Source organism: Mercurialis annua, linkage group LG2, assembly GCF_937616625.2.
Source record: "Mercurialis annua linkage group LG2, ddMerAnnu1.2, whole genome shotgun sequence".
NCBI classification, from domain to species: Eukaryota; Viridiplantae; Streptophyta; class Magnoliopsida; order Malpighiales; family Euphorbiaceae; genus Mercurialis; species Mercurialis annua.
This window is the reverse complement of record NC_065571.1, coordinates 5,945,372-5,967,039: the sequence shown is the minus strand read 5'-3', so window position 1 is coordinate 5,967,039 and position 21,668 is coordinate 5,945,372. Positions and strand designations below refer to the sequence as shown.

The following is a 21,668-nucleotide window of genomic DNA, read 5'->3' as shown; positions in this document are numbered from 1 at the left end:
ATGTAAAGTTGTAAATAAAATGCCAAAATATGTATTTTGGGAAATTTCTATTTGTTTTATTTATACATAAAGTGATAAATTTAAATAAATAATATTTTATTTTGAAAATAAAAATAAAAATAGAAGATTTAAGAAATATATATCCAAAACAAGGGGTATTTTAGTAAACACAGCATCTCTGCGTTTTCCTCTTTTCACTTCCCGACATCACCGATTTCCTGAAATGAATTCCCTCGAAATCTCTTCATTCCTCCATCATCAAAATTCCATTATCATCTCCACAATTTCAAATTGCAATTCAACCAATCTACGCAATCCATCTCAATTTATTTATTTATACATCAATCAATCATGCGAGGCCAAGATTGGATCAACACGTGTCTCCCGGACGAGCTAGTAATTGAGATCTTCAAACACCTAGACTCGAAGGCCAGCCGCGATGCCTGCTCTCTCGTATGCAGACGGTGGCTATCTCTTGAGCGGCTCACCAGGACCACTCTCCGCATAGGCGCGTCACGTAACCCCGACTTATTTATTAAGCTACTCGCTCTCCGTTTCCACAATGTCAAAACCATTCACGTTGATGAGCGGCTTTCCATTTCTAACCCTTCCCCTTTTGTAAGGCCTCAATTTCCTTTTGATTGGTTAATTTGATGCAATTTTGTCAATTTGGTGTGCTTTTTGAAAGTGGGTAAAGTTTGAATTATTTGTGGTTACTGATTGGTTTTGGGTAGTTGCAATGTTGTTTGATGTAATTAAGGAATTTTTATTAGGAAAAAAAAAGCAGCGGACTTGAATTAGTTAATTAAGTGTTTTTACTCATGGTGTAATGTGACTTTTTTTATAGGGAAGAATAAGGGTCAATGAACATTCTGCGAGGATTCGTAAGCTACATTCCGAGAGACATGACGTTCAGATTGAATCGTTGTCTGATGCTGGATTGAGTGCTATTGGGGATGGATTCCCTAAGCTTGAAAATCTGAGCTTAATCTGGTGCTCTGCTGTTTCTAATGCGGGTTTAACGTCTTTTGCTCACAGATGCAGTTTCTTGACATCTTTGGACTTACAAGTAAGATTTATGGATTTTTGAGTTTAGTATAGGAGAAGGCACTTAGGGATTAAATCACATAAGTGTTTGCAAGTGTATCAAAAATTGCATTTTCTAATCCCATCTTTAATTTTAACTCCATTTCCAGGTATTATGTTTATTGATATGTTCTCAGCTTCATTTTGTTCTTGTGTATTTTCTATATTTATTTTTGTTTCATTTTAAACATATTTTTATTTTGGCTTGGATTCTTACTTTTTGTTTATTTATACTCTTTTTTCCTTCCCACGCACTCACGTAGGGTTGCTATATTGGAGATGTTGGTTTGGCAGATGTTGGCAAGTGCTGTAAGCACCTTGAAGATTTGAACTTGCGTTTTTGTGAAAGCTTGACTGATACAGGCTTGGTTAAATTAGCCCAAGGGTGCGGAAAATCACTGAAGTCTCTTGGTGTTGCTGCATGTATAAAGATTACGGACATATCATTGGCAGCTGTTGGATCATATTGCAAATCTCTGGAAACTTTGTTGCTAGATTCAGAATCTATCCATACTGGCGGCGTGCTTTCTGTAGCTCAAGGATGCCCTTCTTTGAAAGTGTTGAAGCTACAGTGTACTAATGTTACAGACGAGGCCTTGATCGCTGTGGGAACTTGTTGTTCGTCATTAGAGTTGTTGGCTTTGTGCAGCTTCCAGCGATTCACTGACAAGTCAGTTGATCTAATCCCTTTTTGAAGTTGTTATTGACATATTCTAGTTTGCTCTTAATCCTTTTTTTAAGTTATTCTGGGTAGATTTTAACTTCTATACTGAAATGCTATCTTTGTTTTTCCTTCTAATTGTTCATAGAGACTGTGGGTGAAGTTCTATAGTTCTCTTATTAATATCTTACTTCTGTTGGGCTAATGAAAGAATACAAAATTTTAAACTGGCATTTCTCTGAAATATTTTCTGATTGATTTGTTTCCTATACTTTCTAATGAATCGATTTTGTTGGTTCTTTGGTTGTGGCTGTCTTTTTGGATAACTGCAATCATTTATAATGAGAATCCCAAATTTCTATTTGCAGGGGCTTGCGTTCCATTGGAGAAGGGTGCAAAAAATTGAAAAATCTTACTCTAAGCGATTGCTATTTTCTGAGTGACAAGGCTTTAGAAGCAATCGCCACTGGTTGCAGGGAACTGACACATCTTGAAGTTAATGGCTGCCACAGTATTGGAACACTTGGGTTGGGGGCCATAGGAAGATCTTGCCAGTATGTTTTCTTTTATATTCTTTTCTTGTTTTCCTAAAGTTTTCTTCTTCTTATGCTTGTTCTTTACTTGTTAGTGTTAAAAATAAGGGATATATAGTTCGTAAATACTGATTACCGTATGCGGGTGGATAATTAATCATGCTGTCAATATTAAAGCTTTGATCTTTAGCAGACGCATGACTGAGTTGGCTTTGTTATACTGCCAAAAGATTGGTAATCATGCTCTTGCCGAAATTGGAAAGGGATGCAAGTTCTTACAGGCTCTTCATCTGGTAGATTGCTCTAGTATTGGTGACGAAGCCATTTGCAGTATAGCTGAAGGCTGTAGGAACTTGAAGAAACTTCATATCCGTCGGTGTTACGAGGTTTTCTATTCCCCTCTCACTCACAGACACACACAACATGACAGAATATGACAATAATTTTGTGTACCATGTTTGCCACTCTCATTCATGAAGAGTAGATAACTGACCGAGGTGGTAATTTATCATTTAGTTTCAATTTTTATTCTACGGGTACTGCATGCCTACTTATGCTTATAATGTTGTTTGATTTATTGTCTTTGCAACTTTTATCTAATCAACATAATAATGTTCTGCATTTTGGTGGTCCTTATTCTTTTTCAGTAATTAAGCGCCTAGCGTATGTTTTTCTCTTAATTCATATAATGATTTTACTGATAGATTGGGGACAAAGGAATCGTAGCAATTGGTGAGCATTGCAAGTCTCTTGTGGATCTTAGCCTTCGATTTTGTGATAGGTAAAGCACTTGACTTCTTTTGTGTAGCCAAATTTCGATACTTGTATTGATGTATTCATATGTTTTCATCGTGAAATGCTGGCATAATTTTTCTATGGATCTTTTCTTCTGTACTTTTCTGCTTTGTTTGGCAACTTTGCAGGCCAAAACATTAACCTAATTTATTTCATGATTTTACCGACATTTTGTATCTACACTCATTTTCTTTATTTAGCAGGGTGGGGGATGAGGCCCTTATTGCCATAGGTCAAGGTTGCTCCTTGCAACATCTGAATGTTAGTGGTTGTCACCTAATCGGTGATGCGGGAATTATAGCCATTGCAAGAGGGTGTCCTCAACTCAGCTTCCTAGATGTAAGCGTGCTTCAGGTGTGTATCTCTCTACCCATCCTATTTACCTTATTTTCTACATCTTGTCCTTGTCCTTATCTGAATAAATCCTTCTTTTAGTAATGGCCCGTGGTAGTTGTTCTAATCCCTTTTCCTATGACAAGTTACGTTTTCAAACTTAGTACCTATGAATGCAAGCTAATGTTTTTGCAAGTACTCAAAATCGACCATGGCTTGGAATTCCCTATTAAAAACTATGGTTCTACGTGGTTTCATTATTATATTTGGTTTCATGATTAGCTTGAACAATATATCAGGTTTTTATATGTATTTAACGAATCATTGATGATCACTCGTGGACAGAACTTGGGAGATATGGCAATGGCTGAATTAGGAGAAGGTTGTCCATTGCTTAAAGAGGTAGTACTGTCACACTGCCGACAAATAACCGATGTTGGTTTAGGGCGTCTCGTTAAAAATTGCAGCATACTCGAGTCCTGCCATGTGGTTTACTGTCCAGGAATAACTTCAGCAGGAATCGCTACAGTCGTGTCTAGTTGTCCCAACATAAAGAAGGTTCTTGTAGAGAAGTGGAAGGTTAGTGAAAGGACAAAAAGAAGAGCAGGCTCTGCCATTTCTTACCTGTGTGTCGATCTCTAGATTCCATATTGCTTGGAGTTCAGATTCCATATGTATAGCCAAGAATTTATTCGATGGCCTTGTAACATGTTCTTTAGGGTTTTTTGGGTATATTTTGAATTGCTTTGCTTTATAGACGCATTTTTCTTGGTTCTTTTTTAGTTTTAGATTGTAATAAAGGGGCAATACCAATGTGTTAAAAGAAAGGGAATGTTTCATAAACGCTGTGTTTTTGTACATAATAAGTTAAATGCAATGGTAGAAGGTAAAAACTAAAAAGTGAGCAAATGTTCGGTTCGGTTAGAAACTGGTCAATTTAGTTAAAATTGAATTAAATTCGTTTTATTTGACTGAATTGATTGATTTATTAATATGAAAAATAATAAGAATGGTCCAAAATCGATTACTATTTTCTAAAATTATTTTTAAGTTTTTTATTTTATTTTTATACGCTTTATATTTTTATTTCATATCTGAAGGTTTTTATTTTTTACGCTTTGTATTTGATATATGTTGGAAATATATCACATCTTGTGATGGAGATTTATAAGCAATGTATTTGAAAGATAATATGTACATGCGCCATGTATTTTTGTAAAATTTTAGTTAAATATGAATTTTTAAAAAATTAAGGAATTTTTTTAGTTAGTTTTGTAGTTTTTTTTATTAATTTAAAAAATATTGACTTACTAAACTAATATAAAAATTATATCGTAAAATTGAATTATTGCATTAGTTGGTTAATTTAATACTAATATTGATCCAAATATATAACATATTAAACGAAAAACATAATTATTTAATTAACTGGATTATTAAATTTAGATTTGAATTTTTAAATAAAAAATTAAATCAAACCGTGACATGGTTCGATCACAAAGAGCAGCAGCAGGCAGACTGTAGAAAAAAATGAAAACGCAGCGTTTTGATAACAGTAAATGTAAATCTACAAACATTGACGGGCAGGTAGTGTAGCTTAACGTCTGTGTGAGAGAAATTTCTGACCCCTCTCTCCTTATAAATTTTCCAAACAAAAACAAAATATTACAGAGCAAGTAAGAAGAAGAAGAAAATCAATCACACACTCACATCACATGCCTAGCGGTTGCTGCATTAGAGCTCTATGGATCCTCAACAATCTCGACGCCGTCGTTTTTTCCAGGTAAACTCAAAAATCAAATCAATCTCTATATTCGAATCATCTCGTTATCTGATTTAGGAGTTTTTAATTCGTTTACTGATTTTTGAATTGGAGCTTAAAATTTAAATTAAACTAGATTGTTTGATTGATTGTTTTTAATTCATATGATACTATCAGGAGGTTTCCGGTAGTGGAGAAGCAATGGCGCGCGGCTTGTAAGCGCGAAAATGACAGCTTAAAGGAGGAAGAAGATCGTGTTAAGAACAGCGTGTTACCTGTTCTTCCTAATGATTCTGAGCTTGCTAATGCATTTTTGGATAGAAAGAGAAGGTTTACATTTAAATACTTCTATTTAATATATATGCAATTATGTTAGATGTAATTTTCGGTTATTTAACAATACTCAAGCTACTTTACTTTTAAATTTATAATGCCGATGCTGCTCTAGACCTTTCGGTGTGAATATTTTCAACCATTGTTCAGCTTGCTGAATATTAATCAGTTCCATTGCTTATTGTGCTGCATATTTTCTTATATTATTGTATTTTAGCTGTTAATGAGCAAACATTTTTTGTTAGGTTACTCAGTTGGTATAGTTATGGTTTTCTTTTTCTTTTTAGAGAGGGTTCAACACGAGGTTATGGCATACGTGTGAGTCAGTCAACTGAGGGGTCAGATTCTTGGGTTGATGACCCCATTACTCGACACATTATAAGCCTTTGTATGGGCACAGAGGAAGAAGGAGAGAGTTACCTTCTATGGCCTTTAATTTTGCATGTAAGAGGCTCTTACTGCATTCTTGTTTTGCCCCTCGTTGAGCCAAGGCATTTAAAGGCGTATTCAAGAATATGCAGAAGATCTGATTGTGGAAATGCTGTTGGAGTGGATGAAAGCATTTCTTCCCTCCTGCTAGATCTCCCATCCATCACAGGGTAAGGTAAGTCGTAATATCAGTTCTATAAAATTGTAAAACAAAAGCGTCTTGAAATTTTATTTCTTCATTTTCTCACTATCTTGAACTGATTTGATATTTTCTGTATAGCCTCAATTTTAACTCATTTTTGAATGATCTATGAATGTTGCTTCTTTAATGCTGTTAACTGTTAAGTTCTTCAATGTTCGTTTATGCAGTTTATCATAATGTGGAAAATTTACTAAATACAGATTGGGCAGCTTTTGTGGGTTCATATATTCTTGTGGTATTTTTGGAGATAGTGGGAGGTTGGGGTGTTGGGAATAGAAATATTTTGAGATGGAAATTGCCAACTGTTTGTGAGTAGTTAGTTGGCGTCGTCAGTGATTCTCTGCTATCAGTATCCGCCAGAGTATGACTGGCTTTTCCCTGGTGGCAGGAGCCTTGGTTCCTTCTTTCTTGCCCCTCTTTGCCTTGCTATCTTTTCTAAATAAATTTCTTGAGCTTGTAAAATTCAGAATATCCTTGACTGGGAGTTTGTATGAACTTGACAATAGGAATTGTATTTATTTCCTTTTGAGTTAGAAATCATTTAATCCTATTTATGTCATTTGTTGGTACTCTAGGTCCTTTTGAAGTCCATTAACTTATAATTTTGACTACAGGTCTTTCATGGTTGCAATTGCTATTGGTGACATAATTACTGGTGATGTGGTAGATCCAGAGGTGGTTGTAAGTGTGTCACCATCTGTGGGAGGATTGTTGGATTCTTTAACTGGAAGCATAGGAATATCGGGTATCTCCTCTAGGGCAAAACCTGTGGCTGCAACTGTTGCATCTGTTATCCCATCCAGCACTGCTGCAACTGGAGCATTTACCTTAGACACTCCAAAGGTTGGTTCAAGGCCTTTGGATAAAGATGCACTTCGAAATTTCATCAGTAGTGCCATGCCATTTGGTTGGTATTTATGATTTTCAAATGTTTTTTGACGCTTATTTTGTTGACTAGGATGCCTATTCCTAATCCTACTAGTCTCTTAGTTGTAACAAATGTTTTCCTTACAGGTACACCTTTGGATCTCAACTTCTCCAATATTTTTGCTATAAGGGCTAATGGCTTTTCTTCATCAGACCTACCTCCTTCAGACCAAAAACAACCAGCATGGAAGCCGTATCTTTACAAAGGAAAACAAAGAATACTGTTCACAGTCCATGAGACTATTCATGCTGCTATGTATGATAGGGATGATATTTCAGATACTATATCGGTGGCAGGCCAAATCAATTGCCGGGCAGAATTGGAAGGATTACCTGATGTATCGCTCCCTTTGGCAGGGTTGCACAAGGCTCATGTTGATGTTTTATCTTTCCATCCTTGTGCTCAAGTCTCTGAACAAGTTGTTGATAAACAGGCTATGATGTTTTCACCACCATTAGGCAATTTTGTTTTGGTCCGTTATCTGGCAAATTGTGCTTTTGGCCCTCCTGTAATGGGATTTTACCAGCTGTCAATGGTCTCTGAAGATGAAGGCGCTTTTTTATTCAAGTTGCGCATAATGGAAGGGTACAGGACTCCTCTAACAATGGAGTTCTGTAATGTGACTATGCCTTTCCCCAGGAGAAGGATTGTTTCTTTTGATGGGACACCTTCTATTGGAACTGTATCAACCACAGAGCACTCAGTTGAATGGAAGATTATCCCAAGTGGTAGAAGCGTTGTTGGTAAAAGCATTGAAGCAACTTTCCCGGGAACAATTCGATTTGCACCGTGGCAAAGTCAAAGATGGAAGTCCGGATCTGGAAACATGAGTGACGGAGAAAGTGATGGAGAGACAGAGAGCACAAGCAATATGGTAAATGCAGAGGAACTCCTAATAGAAAAAATGTGCAAAGATCTTCCTCCTGTTGATCTAGAGGAGCCATTTTGCTGGCAGGCATACAATTATGCTAAAGTACGTACTTGTCTCTGTTTATTCATCTATGCATGGTCTCAAACATCCACACTGAACACCTGAATTCATGTACGGTTCATACTATTTTCAACAATATCTAAATCAAGGATCATGCTGTTTAGATGAACATTGTCTGCCTGAAATGACTACTAGTGATTCGATCAACTTCAGTCTGATTTGCTCAGAGTAATGCTGATTATTTTTCTTATGCAACCCATTGAACTTTGCATCATTATTGTTTATCATTAAGATAATAAAATTATTGTTGGAGCCTCACCTAACCGAGCCTCTATGATCGTAAGGTCAAGAGTTTCGATCTTTGGCAATCCTTATTTGGTTAATTAATAGATTTGAGTGCAAGCTGAGGTGAGCTTGTGTGCTTATTTATTCACTTTTCAAGTACAATGACCATTTGCATATGGGTGTATTGAGATAATACATCTATTGTTGGAACCTCACCTAACAACTTGAAATTTTGGGTGAATTGGTTATTTGACACTTATTTTGGGCGGTTATCAAATAATGGAAAATACCGAACTTAGGAAATGAGTATTTATTTGGTTTGGGTTTAGAATTAGTTTCACATATCTAACTGTTATTGCAGGTTTCATTCAAGATTACTGGGGCTTCATTATCTGGAATGTATATAAATCCTAAATCTGTGAGTTAGTTACTCCTCTATTCTTCTAATTTATCAGGGCAGCCAATCTTGCATAATCTTAATACTTTTTCTAATGTAAGAAGAGTGACTATTTCTCAGACATCGTGTTGCTCTGACTAATATCTAGAATATTTTTCTTTTTGTGCAAATTTGTGGGAATTTTAAATAGTTTGTACTGTATGGACATTCTGAACCAAGAACTTCTGTATCTTCAACTGAAACATTATTTGTTTTTTATTCATAAAAATAGACACATATGATGCACTAGTTACCTTGTTACATGTGTTTAATGTGATTTAACTTGTGAATCAAGAAATTTACATTCTGCCTTATGTTTATATGCTCCCTTATATATCATTATGATCGTAGGTGAGCATATACCCGGCTGTCAAAGCTCCTGTGGAGTTGTCAACTCAGGTGAGCATCTCTAAAATCTAATCATTTTAAACCTGGTAATATGCAGACATATATAACTGCATAAGCAAGCAACTGACAATCCACAACATCATTGATAACTGGTCTGTTTTCATCTGCAAATGTAATGTGACACTCCGTGTTCTTGTCATAAGATTGCTAGAAATAATTTTTCTTCCATGGAACCCACCAGTTGCATATCTACAACTTTTGCTTGCCACCTCGTCATGTCTTCAGCTTTTTCCCTGTTTGCATTTTATCAATATTCAGTACTAAATCTCTTTTGCATTTGATTTATGAAACGTTCAGCCCAATATTCAGTTCCAAATCCCTATTACAACATCGATTCCTTGTAGACATCATTCATTCAATTTTCCTGGCAATTGATCTCAAATTCTTATGTTTCTTTTCCGTTTTAATCCTCGAATCGTGTGTCCATATGAATTATGTATATGCTGTTTTAAAATGGTTGCTGTTGTCTTCTTCAGATTGTATTGGCAAAGTAATTGCTCGAATCAGAATGCTTATGTATCAATTCTTGTATAATATTCAAACTAATTGATTGCAATTGCAGGTTACCTCCGGAGATTATATATTGTGGAATACATTGGGGAAGTGCCCATCTGCAGCAAGGGCTTGAGCACATATGATTTAATGGTAATGACAGAATACATGCTTTTCTTTTTGCTCCATGCCGTGGTAAAGCCGGTTGGCACATATACTAATTTGGCCTGAAATTGTTTAAAAACTTCTCGTTGCTTGTAATTTTGAAGTTTAGTGCCTAAATTAAAACAAATTATAGTTCTCTCGTCAAAATAAAATAACACAAAAGTTTAGTGACCCTGAAAATTTAACATCCGAGAATTCTTTTGGGAAATTAAATGATTGAAATTTAAAACTGTTGCTCAGATAAATTCTTGGAATTCCTTGAGCAATTGGTTTATGGTGTATCAATAACGTTATAGCAGTGTATAAGCCAAAGTTAATAACTGAAGTCTGACGATTTCCAATAATTGATAAAATTATCTTGAAATATGTTTTTAAGAAATGTAGTGCTGTTCCAAGAAGAAAGTTTCATATACACATACATATATAATACATGTTGAAAGATTTTACAATATCAGTAACTGTCAACAAAAATCTTGTGGAATTTATTTCCAATTGCTTGAAGAGCCCTTCCAATTATGCCTAACTGAGAGCTAATAATTATAAGATTGCCATCTTTTCTTCTTCATTTTCATCATCTAATATGTAAACAAACAAAATGGTTTAATTAGAGAACCCAAAAAATCAATAAATTAATCAGCTGGTGGTTCCACCGTGCCTGTAAACTTTGCTGACCGAAAGATACCGCCGGCATAACGGAAGATCAAGCCCCTCTAGACATTTTATCCCCTTGTTTCGAACAAAAACCCTCTTCGTGAATATTATATCAATGCATATGTAATTTTTTTAGCATAATACGTAACAAACAAACTTCACCTAAGAATTTCTCGTACGTTTTGGTGTCTGCAGTTTTGCCTTTCCTTTATAAGCACATCTGAATCTTTTCGTGAAATTTCATTTCCGATTTAAAGCTCTTGTTTGATATTAATTATTCTTCTATTGAGTGTCTTGATGAACGGTAGAGATCATAAGGAGCCCATAAATGATCAACAATACATGGCTTCCTAGAATCTAACCTCAACCATGGTTTTCCTTTCCCACTCCAGTGAAGCAAACTAATTGGACCAGGGTGCAATCTTCGACATTTCCCTTCATAGTTATCACCTCCTAATCCATGTTGATTCCACCGATGATTCACCGCCTTTATATTTCCGGCCAAAACAAGCAAAAACGGGGGCAATGATCCTAACTGATATATCCTCTTCTGCTTCTGCACCACCATCCAGTCCTCTACTCTTTTTGTATACTTTCCTTTTCTCCATTTTTCTACATCAACCACCATCACTCCTGTGTTAAAATAACAAGGAACCCTTCCTTGAAATGTTTTCACCATTTCTTTATCCGACCAAAATGATTCCGTAAAATACGCTGTAAAATTTGCATGGCAATATTCAGGTGCAGCCACCACTTTCTCTTCCATATTCACTCTCCATAGCTTTGCCACATCATCAACAATGATTATATCGGAATCCAAATATATAACTCGTCCGACATCAGTAGGTATGATATCAGCAAGATAGATTCTTGCATAGTTTAAAGGCTGATCAAGAGCTTGTCGTATTGATCTAGAAATCTTGCCTCGAACCCGGTTCGAGTCAAAGCGATATATCTTGAAGTTCAAGAAAGGGAAAGTAGCGTTTATGCTAGAATAAAGCTCCGGTTCATAATGAACAGAAAGAAAATGAAATGATAAATTTTCCGGGCAAGTTGTATGTTGCAGCATTGAAAGTACAGCTGCCATTGTACCGCGAAGATAATTTACATCAAGTGTCATAGATATATGGATAACGTCAGTCTCGAGAGAGCCACATCCTTCTCCATTGCGAAAAGAGGGTGCTTCCCGGAAAATGGGAAGTTCTGGTAGGGGTTTACGGATGACCGTGCCAAGGCGGATGGCGGTGGTGGTGAAAGGGTGGTGGAGTTGGAGGAGGGACAGGAGGCCTAGAAGGAGAAGATGAGATGGGGAGCTCCAAATCAAGGCCATCCTGCATGTCTAAACTAGCTAGGGTTTTTAGATTATGCTAAAGATTCATTATACAAGAAAGAAAAATTAAGAATTATACCTAACAAAACTATAAAGAAAGAAAAAAAATTAAGTCTTGATTTAGAGTTTTGAAAGTTGGTAATTAAGTTTGATTTAATTTTGTGAGGATGTTAGCTAAATTAATTAATGTCCCTTGGAATATTTTAACAAACTTTGATGTTGAAATAAAAGTGCCAAAAAAAGATTCAAAAAACGGCATAGAAAGGTTTCATGGAAAACTGATCTATACCAAATAACAAGAAATGAACAAATTAAGAAGTAGTCTAATTCAGGTTTTCTTTTTTCTTTTTTAATTTCTCCTAACAAATCTTTAATTAGATGGATTTTGAGTGACCATTAAAATGTTAGCTTGGGATTTCCTGGATTTAGATAATCTTCTATTAGATTTGCCTTCAATCTTGATGTGTAAGCTCAACAACTCTGCTCTATTTTTTAATATCAAGTGCTTAAAATAGGCAGCAATTTTTTTTTTTTACATTTAAGGATAAAATAACAAAGTCTTAATTAACTTATTCTTTTATGAGATTTAATTTATTCGCAATGCTAACTAATTTTTGTGTATTTTTTTAGATCATGAATTATTGTGTACAAGCCTGATATTTGTTAATTTCCTGGCATTTCTACCTCAAAAGAAACTCAGAGAATTAGATTATTCATTTGGTATGCTTTCAGTTTTAATAGAGTTATGCTTTTCCTAAAAAAATTGAATTATGCTAAATTTATAACTATTGAATTCTCTTTTATATCAAAATCATCTTGACGTTTGTGTAAGATTGTAAGACAAATGAATATTAAAGAGATGATTATTACATAGCTAGCCGTATACTCGCGCATTAGCGCGGAATCACTATAGTATTTTATTATTTTTCTATAATTTTTTATTCAAATTTAATCAATTTTAAAAACAATAGAAACTATTATTAACAGCTATAAGTTAAACTAAAACAGAATTTAAAATAAATTCTTTTCAGAAATTATAATTCTATAACAAAAAACAAATAATTTGAGAACTCATTAAAATTAAATAAATCATAGACTTAAATAACTTAAATTTTAATTTTAATTATGCTCTTATAAATAACAAATTTTATAACAGAATTTAAAATAATTTTGTATAATTTAAAAACATTTGTATAATTTAAAAAATTTAAAAACATTTGTATAATTTAAAAACATATGAAAATTCTTTTTAAAGTAAAATTTGGAGTCGAGAAAAATGCACCCGAACATCTTAATTAGGTTGACACCCTCTTAACATATGCATCATTAAATGATTTGTTGGTAATAGCTTTTATAATAAAGTTAAATAAATAGTTATATAAGTTCAGAACTCGTGAAAATACAATAATACTTTTTGTAATAAAAAAATTAAATAATATTTTATACAAATTAAAACCTTGTGAGAATCCTTAAATAAGTAGTTTATAAAAATGAAAATGTAATATAAACCATCTATAGTAATAATTTTTATTAACAAAAAACGTAAAGTTGAGAAATCGTAAAATGGATAAATTTTTAAAAAATCAATATTTTTATAATAAAGTCCGAAACTTAAGTGTTCTAGTCCGGCTTAAATGAACCGAGTTTGAACGGATTTGTCGGACATGCAACCCGATGATTAGATCTACCATTGATATGAAGAGTTTTAAGTACATTATTTTGAATCCCTCCACATATGTCATAATTCACTCTTTGATATCTTCTGTTTGATATTAAACGATATGATCATTTATTTTTATTTTTGTTAATATATTAATCTTTCCGTCCATTTTTTATGTCAGCCAACTGAGTTAAAGGACTAAATTATATAAAAATACTAATTTTTTTAATATGTCAAAATAAAAATTATATTATTATGAGATTTAGTGGATTAACGGCTTCAATTCCATTTTAAATATTTATTAATATTTTTGGTTTTTGGAAAAAAATATATTTTTAGTCTTAAAGGTTTGTAGTTTTAAAAACTAAATGAAATAAAAAAAACTACAACAATTTAAAAAGGCCAAATGACTGAAAATGGTCAAACCTTTCATGAAAGTTTCACAAAACTCCAAACCTTTCAATTTTATCAAATTTATCTTGAAACGCATGATTTCGTTTCAATTATGTCCAACTACACAATTTTTTATTGTTATAAAATTTAATGATATAATTACTTTAGTTAATTTTTTAATTTCTTGTTTATTTTTAAAAAGTAAATGGAGTAAAAAAAATTAAATTAAAAAAAAAGATTGAACATATAAAAAATAAAACAAAATAAATTAAATTTATTAAACCTATAAATTTCTTAAAAATATTTTTTTAATTTATAGTTATGTCAAAAATAAATTGAAGGAATAAATGAAATTTAATTTTTTTAATATCAAGTCCTTTGACTTAAGTTGACAAATATTAAAACTAAATAAAAAAATTAAAATGTTAACAGAAATAAAAATAGAGTGCCATATTATTTGACTTTAAAAATAAAATAAAAAAAATAATAATTATGACATATATAAAGGCGTAAGAGTTACTTACTCTTAATAAATTTATATATCTACTTAGCCTGTGAATCTCAAATCTAAGTACTCAATCATTAACTTAACATGCAAAACTTTGAGTCAATACAAGCACTCAAATTGTAGTAATGACACAGAAAATTGCCAACAAAAACAAATTAATTCTATGCCTTAATCCATATGACATTTCATGCCAAATCTTAATTTATTCGAGAAGATTTGATATTCTCTTATGCATAGAAACATAATTAAAATCTGCCTCTGTAATCTCAATAACAAAGAGATTAACTAGTAAATTTATTTGTAAAAGTGAAAAATCCTTGGCAGTATAATTCATGTCACGTTAAGCATTCAATCTACTCATAACATATCAACACTACAATCATTATGTTGCATTTATTTTAGCAAAATATATAATTTTTCTTAATGTTCCTCTTGCCTTTCTACTAATATATTCTTAAACCGATAAATTTATATAAAGCTTATCCTCTGAAAACCGTCTCACCTTTTAACCCCAATTAGTTTTTTTTTTTTAACCGCGCACTCTCATGTTGTAAAACCATCAAATATACTCAAATTATGACCTTTCACTTTCAATTGTACCCTCAAATATTAAAATTCACACCTTTTGATTTTAATTACACTCTTAAACCTCGAATTGATCTTTTTCTAATACTTTAAATTTAATAAATATTTTAAATGATCCTTATAGTTATAATTAAAATAAAAAATCTTAAATTTTAATAATTAATAATTAATAATACTTTTTTATTAAATATAAATTAATTAAGTATATTGATAAAAAAAATTAAAAAATTAAATATTTTTAATATTTTTTTAAATATAAAACAATTAAAAACTCGTTCGTCTTCCTCATCTGAGGAAGACAGATCTTGAGGAAGACGAGAATGCTATCATTTTAATGACGTGTTGGTTTAATCTACGGATGACGTAATAGATTAAGTCTATCTAATAATTTCTCACTCTAATCGTGACAAAAAGGAGTTGACATGTGTCAAACAACTCCTTATATATTTTATAACTTCTATTCATTTTTTATTAATGGAAGTTTCTCATCTTCTTCTTTTCTAAAATCTATTACAACGCATCTATATTTCTTTAAAAAAATATCAATACTATTAAATTTTTTCAAATTTTTAATATCCAAAAATTTCATAAAGAAAATTATAATCGTCCAAAAAATTCTTTATTTTTTTATTTCCGGCTACCTTCAAAGGAAACAAAAAATAATAATTAACAAATTATATCTTTTCTATCCAAAAAAAAAGGTCACCACCATTAAAAAAATATAATTAATTTTATAACTTATATTTTCACTCATTTTATATCTAGATACATCCATAATTAGAAGGTTGTGATATGAATTGAATATATAAGAGTACTAAAATTCAAAATTAATTATAATAGTTTTAGATCTAATAAAAGTGAATAAGTGAAATTTGATGAATAAAAAAAAGGTATTTTGAGGCATACTAAATTAAAAAGTGGACAACCGGAGTACGTAGATTATTAATTATGACTTTACTTAATAATTCTACATCTATCCACAGTAATCACTAATGGTACTGTTTAAGCATTAAAAAGTAGTCCTAATTAGTAGTAATCACTTAAATAAATAATGTGTAGTAAGCAATTAGAATCTAAATGTAAGCACTCATTAAAGCATAGTTTCCAACATGTCGGCAATACTGCCTAATCACAATCTTTCTTAGTATTCTCTTTGGAGAGAGTGAAAAATCAGAACAAATTTTGGTACTAGTAACAAAATTGAGAACATAAAAAGATTTGTATTAAAGAATTAATTTAGTGTTAATCTCTATCATTAAAATTATGTAATGGTAATGGTTTGGAAGGTTTTGAGTCAGAAAAAGATGAGTAATTATAAGCAAATAGGAACGTTTAAAGAGTTTGGAGCAGGGGGAGCATGATGCCCTCCATGTTTACATATCCATGCTTGACCCCTTATCTTTCATTTTTTTTTAAATCGGTACTCTCCGATATGCGGAGTTACTATTTCGATTAATTCAAACCAAACCGGATAATTATTTTAGATTTTTAAAGTGTTTTAAGTTGTAGTTTGAATTCGAGATTTCTTATTATAATGAAAAAAAAATCAGTTATAATCAATTACGGTCCCTAATTTTTCAAAAAATGGTCCTGGAGTGGAGAGGGTCTCTCTCAATTTGATGAAATCTCTTGAAAGTCTTCTTCCTTTCCCTACTAAGAAGTTTTGACATTTTTTTAATTTGTTGGTGCACTTTTGAATTTTAAATTTCTCAACTGTGTGATAGGATTGGTGACGCATATGTTTATGTCATATAAATATAACACTATTCACACATTAACTCTAAATGGATCTTCAATGTAAACAAGACTTAAAATTTTGATTTTATTTTAATTTTTTTGTTTAAACAATATATATAAAACTAGGAAACTATAACAATTTGGCATTAATTGGATTAAACTTGTTATTAATTATTTATCGAAAAGTAAAATTAATTAATAAGGTGAATCAATAATTTTGAGCAACAAGAGAGAAGCAACTTGTTTAAAGAAAAGGAATGTTAATGACATGAAAACTTGACTTGCACGTAAGAACTTACATACAAAAGAGAAACATTGATGTGCAGCCTGTGCTACATTACTGAGTTAACTCGGTGAGTTGGAACAGGACATGATTGGTTTGGAAAGCTTTTGTTGTTGTTGTGGAACAGACTTCAACAGTACGGGAGAAGGAAGCGAATAAGACAACAGTGAGTCAGAGAGAAGTGTGACAAACACATACACAGTAGAATCATGTTTGCTTGTAGCTATCCATGTTTTTATGGAGAATGTTCAATTTTATCCCTAATGTTTCTCCCGGGTATGAATGAGCTCCTCATGACATATTTATCTTAAAATTTTATGAATGCTTTAATTATGTCATTCTTTCATATACCATGTTAACCCTCTCTTTTTTTTAAACAAAAGGCTAAATGTACATATTGGACCCTCACGTTTGATTTGGTTTTGATTTGGATTCTAATGAACTTTTTTTTCCGATTGAAGTACTTAATGTTATAAAAAATATTCATATCGGACCCTCCGTTTCTAAAATGTCACATGTCCGTTAGAAACTGACCAATGTGAACCATCGAAATATGGCATTTTAGGTTCGGAATGTCCGATATGATATTTTTTTATAATGTTAAGTACCTCTATTGAAAAAAAAATTATTAGGGTTCAAATTCAAAACCAAACCAAACGTGAAGGTCTAATCTCAAATTTTTGAAAACTAATCAATTATGTCTACCTGAAAGATAAAATGTTAACACCATTTAGAAAAAAAGATGAATAACGTTTTCAAAATCTTAAGAGCGTATTTAAGATAAATAACGTCACGATGGGCTTATCCTTACTGGAGACAACTATTAGGGATAAAATTGAATCTTTACCCATCTTTTATATACTCCTATATGAGAAGAATGAACATAAATAAATAGATTGTATTATAGAAAATGATAGGTAAGCACGAGGAATGATGTAGCCTGTTCTCTCTCTTGAATCTTAACATTCATTCATCTTTCGAGATAGATTTTAGCCTCTCTGGCTAGAGTTGGGCTCGAGGTACCAAATTATTTTCATCACTTTCGATCTATTTTTTATCTTTACTTTTTCTTCTTTGTGGGGCTAATTTATGGATTATTCCATCTTTTCAAAACTCTTTCTCTCTCTAGAACTCTAACATGTCTTGTTTGCCTAAAAAATCTTGGCACCCTACGAGGTATGATTCTTGTGGGAACCAAACCTTCCATGCATAATTTAGTATTTCTCCTTTCAAAGTCTTTAATTTGCAAGTCCGGGTTCAACACTTATTGGGGTTAGGACTAGGAGTGTGTAAAAACATACTCGAATTGAACCGGATCAAACTAAAAACATTAATTTGGTTCGGGTTTAAAAAACTCGGTTAGATTTCAATTTGTATTTTAGAAAATATTATAAAACAAAAACGACAGAATCCTGGTCTTATCATTTTTTGTTTTTCCTCTTTACTAAGAAAACATAACAAATTGGAAGGCTGACCTTCGAATCAGGAACAAATTTTAACACTTGAATGTGCTGTTCTACTGCGTTAAAAGAATATGATAGTATCATTTTATCGGATTTATTATATACTGGTCGCCGATCAAACCGAACCAAAAGTTCCCCTTAATGGCCAAAAAAATCAGTCAGTTTTGATTTTAGGCCGGTGCAAAAACCTAACCAACAGATGCACAACCTTAATAAATGTATGTAAAAGATCGAACTAACCAATAAATTTGATTCAGTTTGATATTGTATAATAATTTGACTTTTCAATTCGGTTTTAGATGAATTTTTTCAAATTTTAGTTTAATTCGAATTTTAAAAAAATTAAAATTTTGTAACCAACAGATGCACAATATATAATTTTTCATATTTTATTAAATATATTTCTAAAAAGAAATTAGATAGTTATGTATGTCGATTATGCGACTCAAGATAATGTATATTCAAAGCGTGTCTGATTTGACGTGAATTAATTTGATTGGTCCATTAAAAAAAAGAAAAACTTTATAACTTTAATTTAAAGATAAGTTTGGATGTAATTATTATAATGTATATAATTGACGAATTAATATTTCATTTTCTAAAGAAATGTATTTTATAAATTTTTATACTATCTTAAACAAGAAAAATAAAATGAGCATGTTAAATAAATTTTAGGGTTAATTACATATAAAATCATGACCTTTACTCTAAGTTTCAAAAATAACATAACTTTTAAAACGTGTCAATCATAGACATCATTTTTTAATTTTTTTCAAAAATAACATCGGTAATTTTTAGTAGCATTTTCGCTGATGTGGCACTCCCATCGAGTCCAAGTCAGCAAAATTTCACCGAAAAATGTGCACATGATAAAATTGAAAAGAATGAAAGGTGATGGTTGTGATTGACATATCATATTTTTGAAATTTGGTGTAAAGGTCGTGGGTTTATATATAATTAATCTTAAATTTTATAACGGTAAAAAGTGGTGAATGGAAAGACTTGTTGAGTGACAGCATTTGATATAGGCATGACCTCAAGCAGAGTCTCAAAAAGATGGATAGCTTTTTCTCGAAATAATTAGTATCCCATGAGAATGAAGCTCTGTCTTTTAGAGCTAAGATCTCAAAACTTTTAGGCACTAACACAGTGCCCACTTCCAAAGGAAACAGCAATATGTGGTGTGGTGGACCTTTATCATATTTCTCAAAATATATTGTACGCATGGTACAGTAGCACTCACACCATGCTCTCATTAGGGCTCAACAAAATAAACCAATGTACATTCAATTATGGGTTCAACCCTCTCCGTTCGGTCCCCAAACCGAACATAATTAAATTAATTAAAATTAAATTTTGTAATTTTTAATTGAACTATAACTAAAAGGGTAAACAACCAACACAAGTTCATTTTACCACTAAATTTTATCAATAGATCAATTAAGGTCTATGGCTTCGAAAAGAATACCATGCATTTGGCATTGGTAACTCGTTCTTCTTCTTCGGTTTTAATTTTTTCAAAAATTTCGGCCACCCTAGCTCTAATTTATGCTATATCTTATGCTCCAATCATTATATGGTACCTAATATGAAGGTAAAATGAATCGAACCGCCAAATTTAGTGATTTTTTCCAAAGCCATGGAATTAGCCTTAATTGGCCATTAATCCAAGTTCAGGGGCCAAGGGGAACCTTTGTCGAATAAACAAGAGAAATGAGGAAAAATAAAAATTGGCACATGTGCCTAAATTGTGCGCATGCAAAGAGCAATATATGGCGGCTAAAGGCAAAGCCGTAAATTCCATGGCCAACAACATTGAACTTGTCTGCTCAACCTAGTAACCTTGTGGCTGTGGGGACTTCATGTCCGATGAACACACTAAATTTAACCCTACATCATCACCCACTGGACCCCTTATGTTGCCAACAAGATGATGTGTAGTTTTGTGGGTCCATCTGCCACGGTGGTTGTCGGAGACACAATATAAACCGATGAGTGGGTCCAATCATGGGGTTAGGGTTAGCTATGTATTATTCGGGTGGTAGCTAGGGTTAAAAGGGAGATTAGTGGGTCCAGAACTTACGATTAATTAGTGTCTATTAAGTATATTATTAAAATAATAATTTAATTAATTAGCTACGATTTCAGAATTTTATCCTAAGAAAGAAAGATTTTGGTTACATCTTTTGATGTAAAAGGTAGGATTTTGTGGAAGGAATATCAGTTTGGTTGAGACTTTTTAAGTAAGATTTGATTATTACAGTTGGAACTTGAAAGTGGTTGACCTTAATATGTATTTGATAAAAAGGGCGAATATGCTCTTAATATATGGGATTAGGAGCAAATATGTCCCTAAAGCTTAAAAAAGAATAAACAAGCTGTTAGTGATATGCACTAGGTCAATCATGTTTGACCATGTTTTGACTTTATCATTTTATTATTTATTGATTGTCAGTTTTTATCATTTTATATTAATGATTAAAATACTTGAATGGTTAATTCTTTCTAAAGTCATCGAGTATGTGACTTGATAGTAGAACCCTTAGGTTTAATAAAAGAATTATATACCATCTATCCCTAGTCTTAATAGAACATTGAGACTAGTATGATGTTGACTGATGATTATGTTTTACTAATCATGTATATGAGATATTAAGTCAAATCATAGGTGCTATTTGAGAAATAAGGCACTGGATGACCCACTGTGAGAATACTATATAGATCACTGTCATAAGTAATTCTCATTACAGTTCTATTAGTATAATCCTTTGACCTTGAAATTATCATGGATTTCTACATAGCTATTTCATATTTTGATATAGTCTTACATTATCTTTAACAGGATAATGGAATAGATTGTTATTGGATATGAAAGTAAGTATGTGAGAAATGTGAGTGACTGAGAAGGAATTTGTCCCTCATTTATTTGAGTAAGATATCTATGGGCCCCTTGAAGAAGATAGACTGAAGAAAATGCATGGCCATGCTAATTGATAAGAAGTTATCATTTTCAGTCTACTTAGAGTCGAGAAACTAATGATTGAATGTTATAAGGATGACATAACTATGCCTTATATTCAATCTGGATATCGAGAGACAAAGGGATTAAAATATTATTGTAAATGGTTAAATCGGATTATCGATATTCATATAACTTGGGTAGTCATAATGTCTTGCTAGAGACCACTTATGACTTGTGGGCTGAAATATGGATTTCGAGCCTACTGCCAACGTTATATGAACCTACAGGGTCGCACACTAAGGACAGGCCCAAAACAG

General features: G+C 32.3%; 3 protein-coding genes across 4 annotated transcripts; 2 read left to right on the top strand and 1 right to left on the bottom strand.

Moving 5' to 3' along the window:
* The first annotated feature begins 186 nt into the window (after positions 1–186).
* Positions 187–4,251, top strand: LOC126667375 (F-box/LRR-repeat protein 4). Of its 2 annotated transcripts, none has more exons than XM_050360330.2 (8): positions 187–618; positions 848–1,069; positions 1,350–1,756; positions 2,116–2,301; positions 2,471–2,666; positions 2,985–3,061; positions 3,279–3,429; positions 3,754–4,251. In XM_050360330.2, exons 1-8 carry the CDS (start codon positions 352–354, stop codon positions 4,048–4,050), a joined length of 1,803 nt encoding a protein of 600 aa, XP_050216287.1. In that variant the 5' UTR covers positions 187–351; the 3' UTR covers positions 4,051–4,251. The 2 variants fall into 2 exon arrangements, with proteins under 2 accessions (XP_050216287.1, XP_050216288.1); XM_050360331.2 differs by having other exon boundaries at positions 188–618; positions 2,474–2,666.
* A 753-nt stretch (positions 4,252–5,004) lies between these two features.
* LOC126667374 (AP-5 complex subunit mu) lies at positions 5,005–9,950 on the top strand. The gene is made up of 8 exons (XM_050360329.2): positions 5,005–5,191; positions 5,348–5,500; positions 5,791–6,102; positions 6,749–7,041; positions 7,149–8,035; positions 8,640–8,696; positions 9,066–9,113; positions 9,685–9,950. Exons 1-8 carry the CDS (start codon positions 5,124–5,126, stop codon positions 9,748–9,750), a joined length of 1,884 nt encoding a protein of 627 aa, XP_050216286.1. The 5' UTR covers positions 5,005–5,123; the 3' UTR covers positions 9,751–9,950.
* Positions 9,951–10,132: 182 nt separating this feature from the next.
* LOC126667376 (probable galacturonosyltransferase-like 4) lies at positions 10,133–11,903 on the bottom strand. Its single transcript, XM_050360332.2, has one exon. It carries the CDS (start codon positions 11,758–11,760, stop codon positions 10,705–10,707), a length of 1,056 nt encoding a protein of 351 aa, XP_050216289.1. The 5' UTR covers positions 11,761–11,903; the 3' UTR covers positions 10,133–10,704.
* Between the last annotated feature and the right edge of the window lie 9,765 nt (positions 11,904–21,668).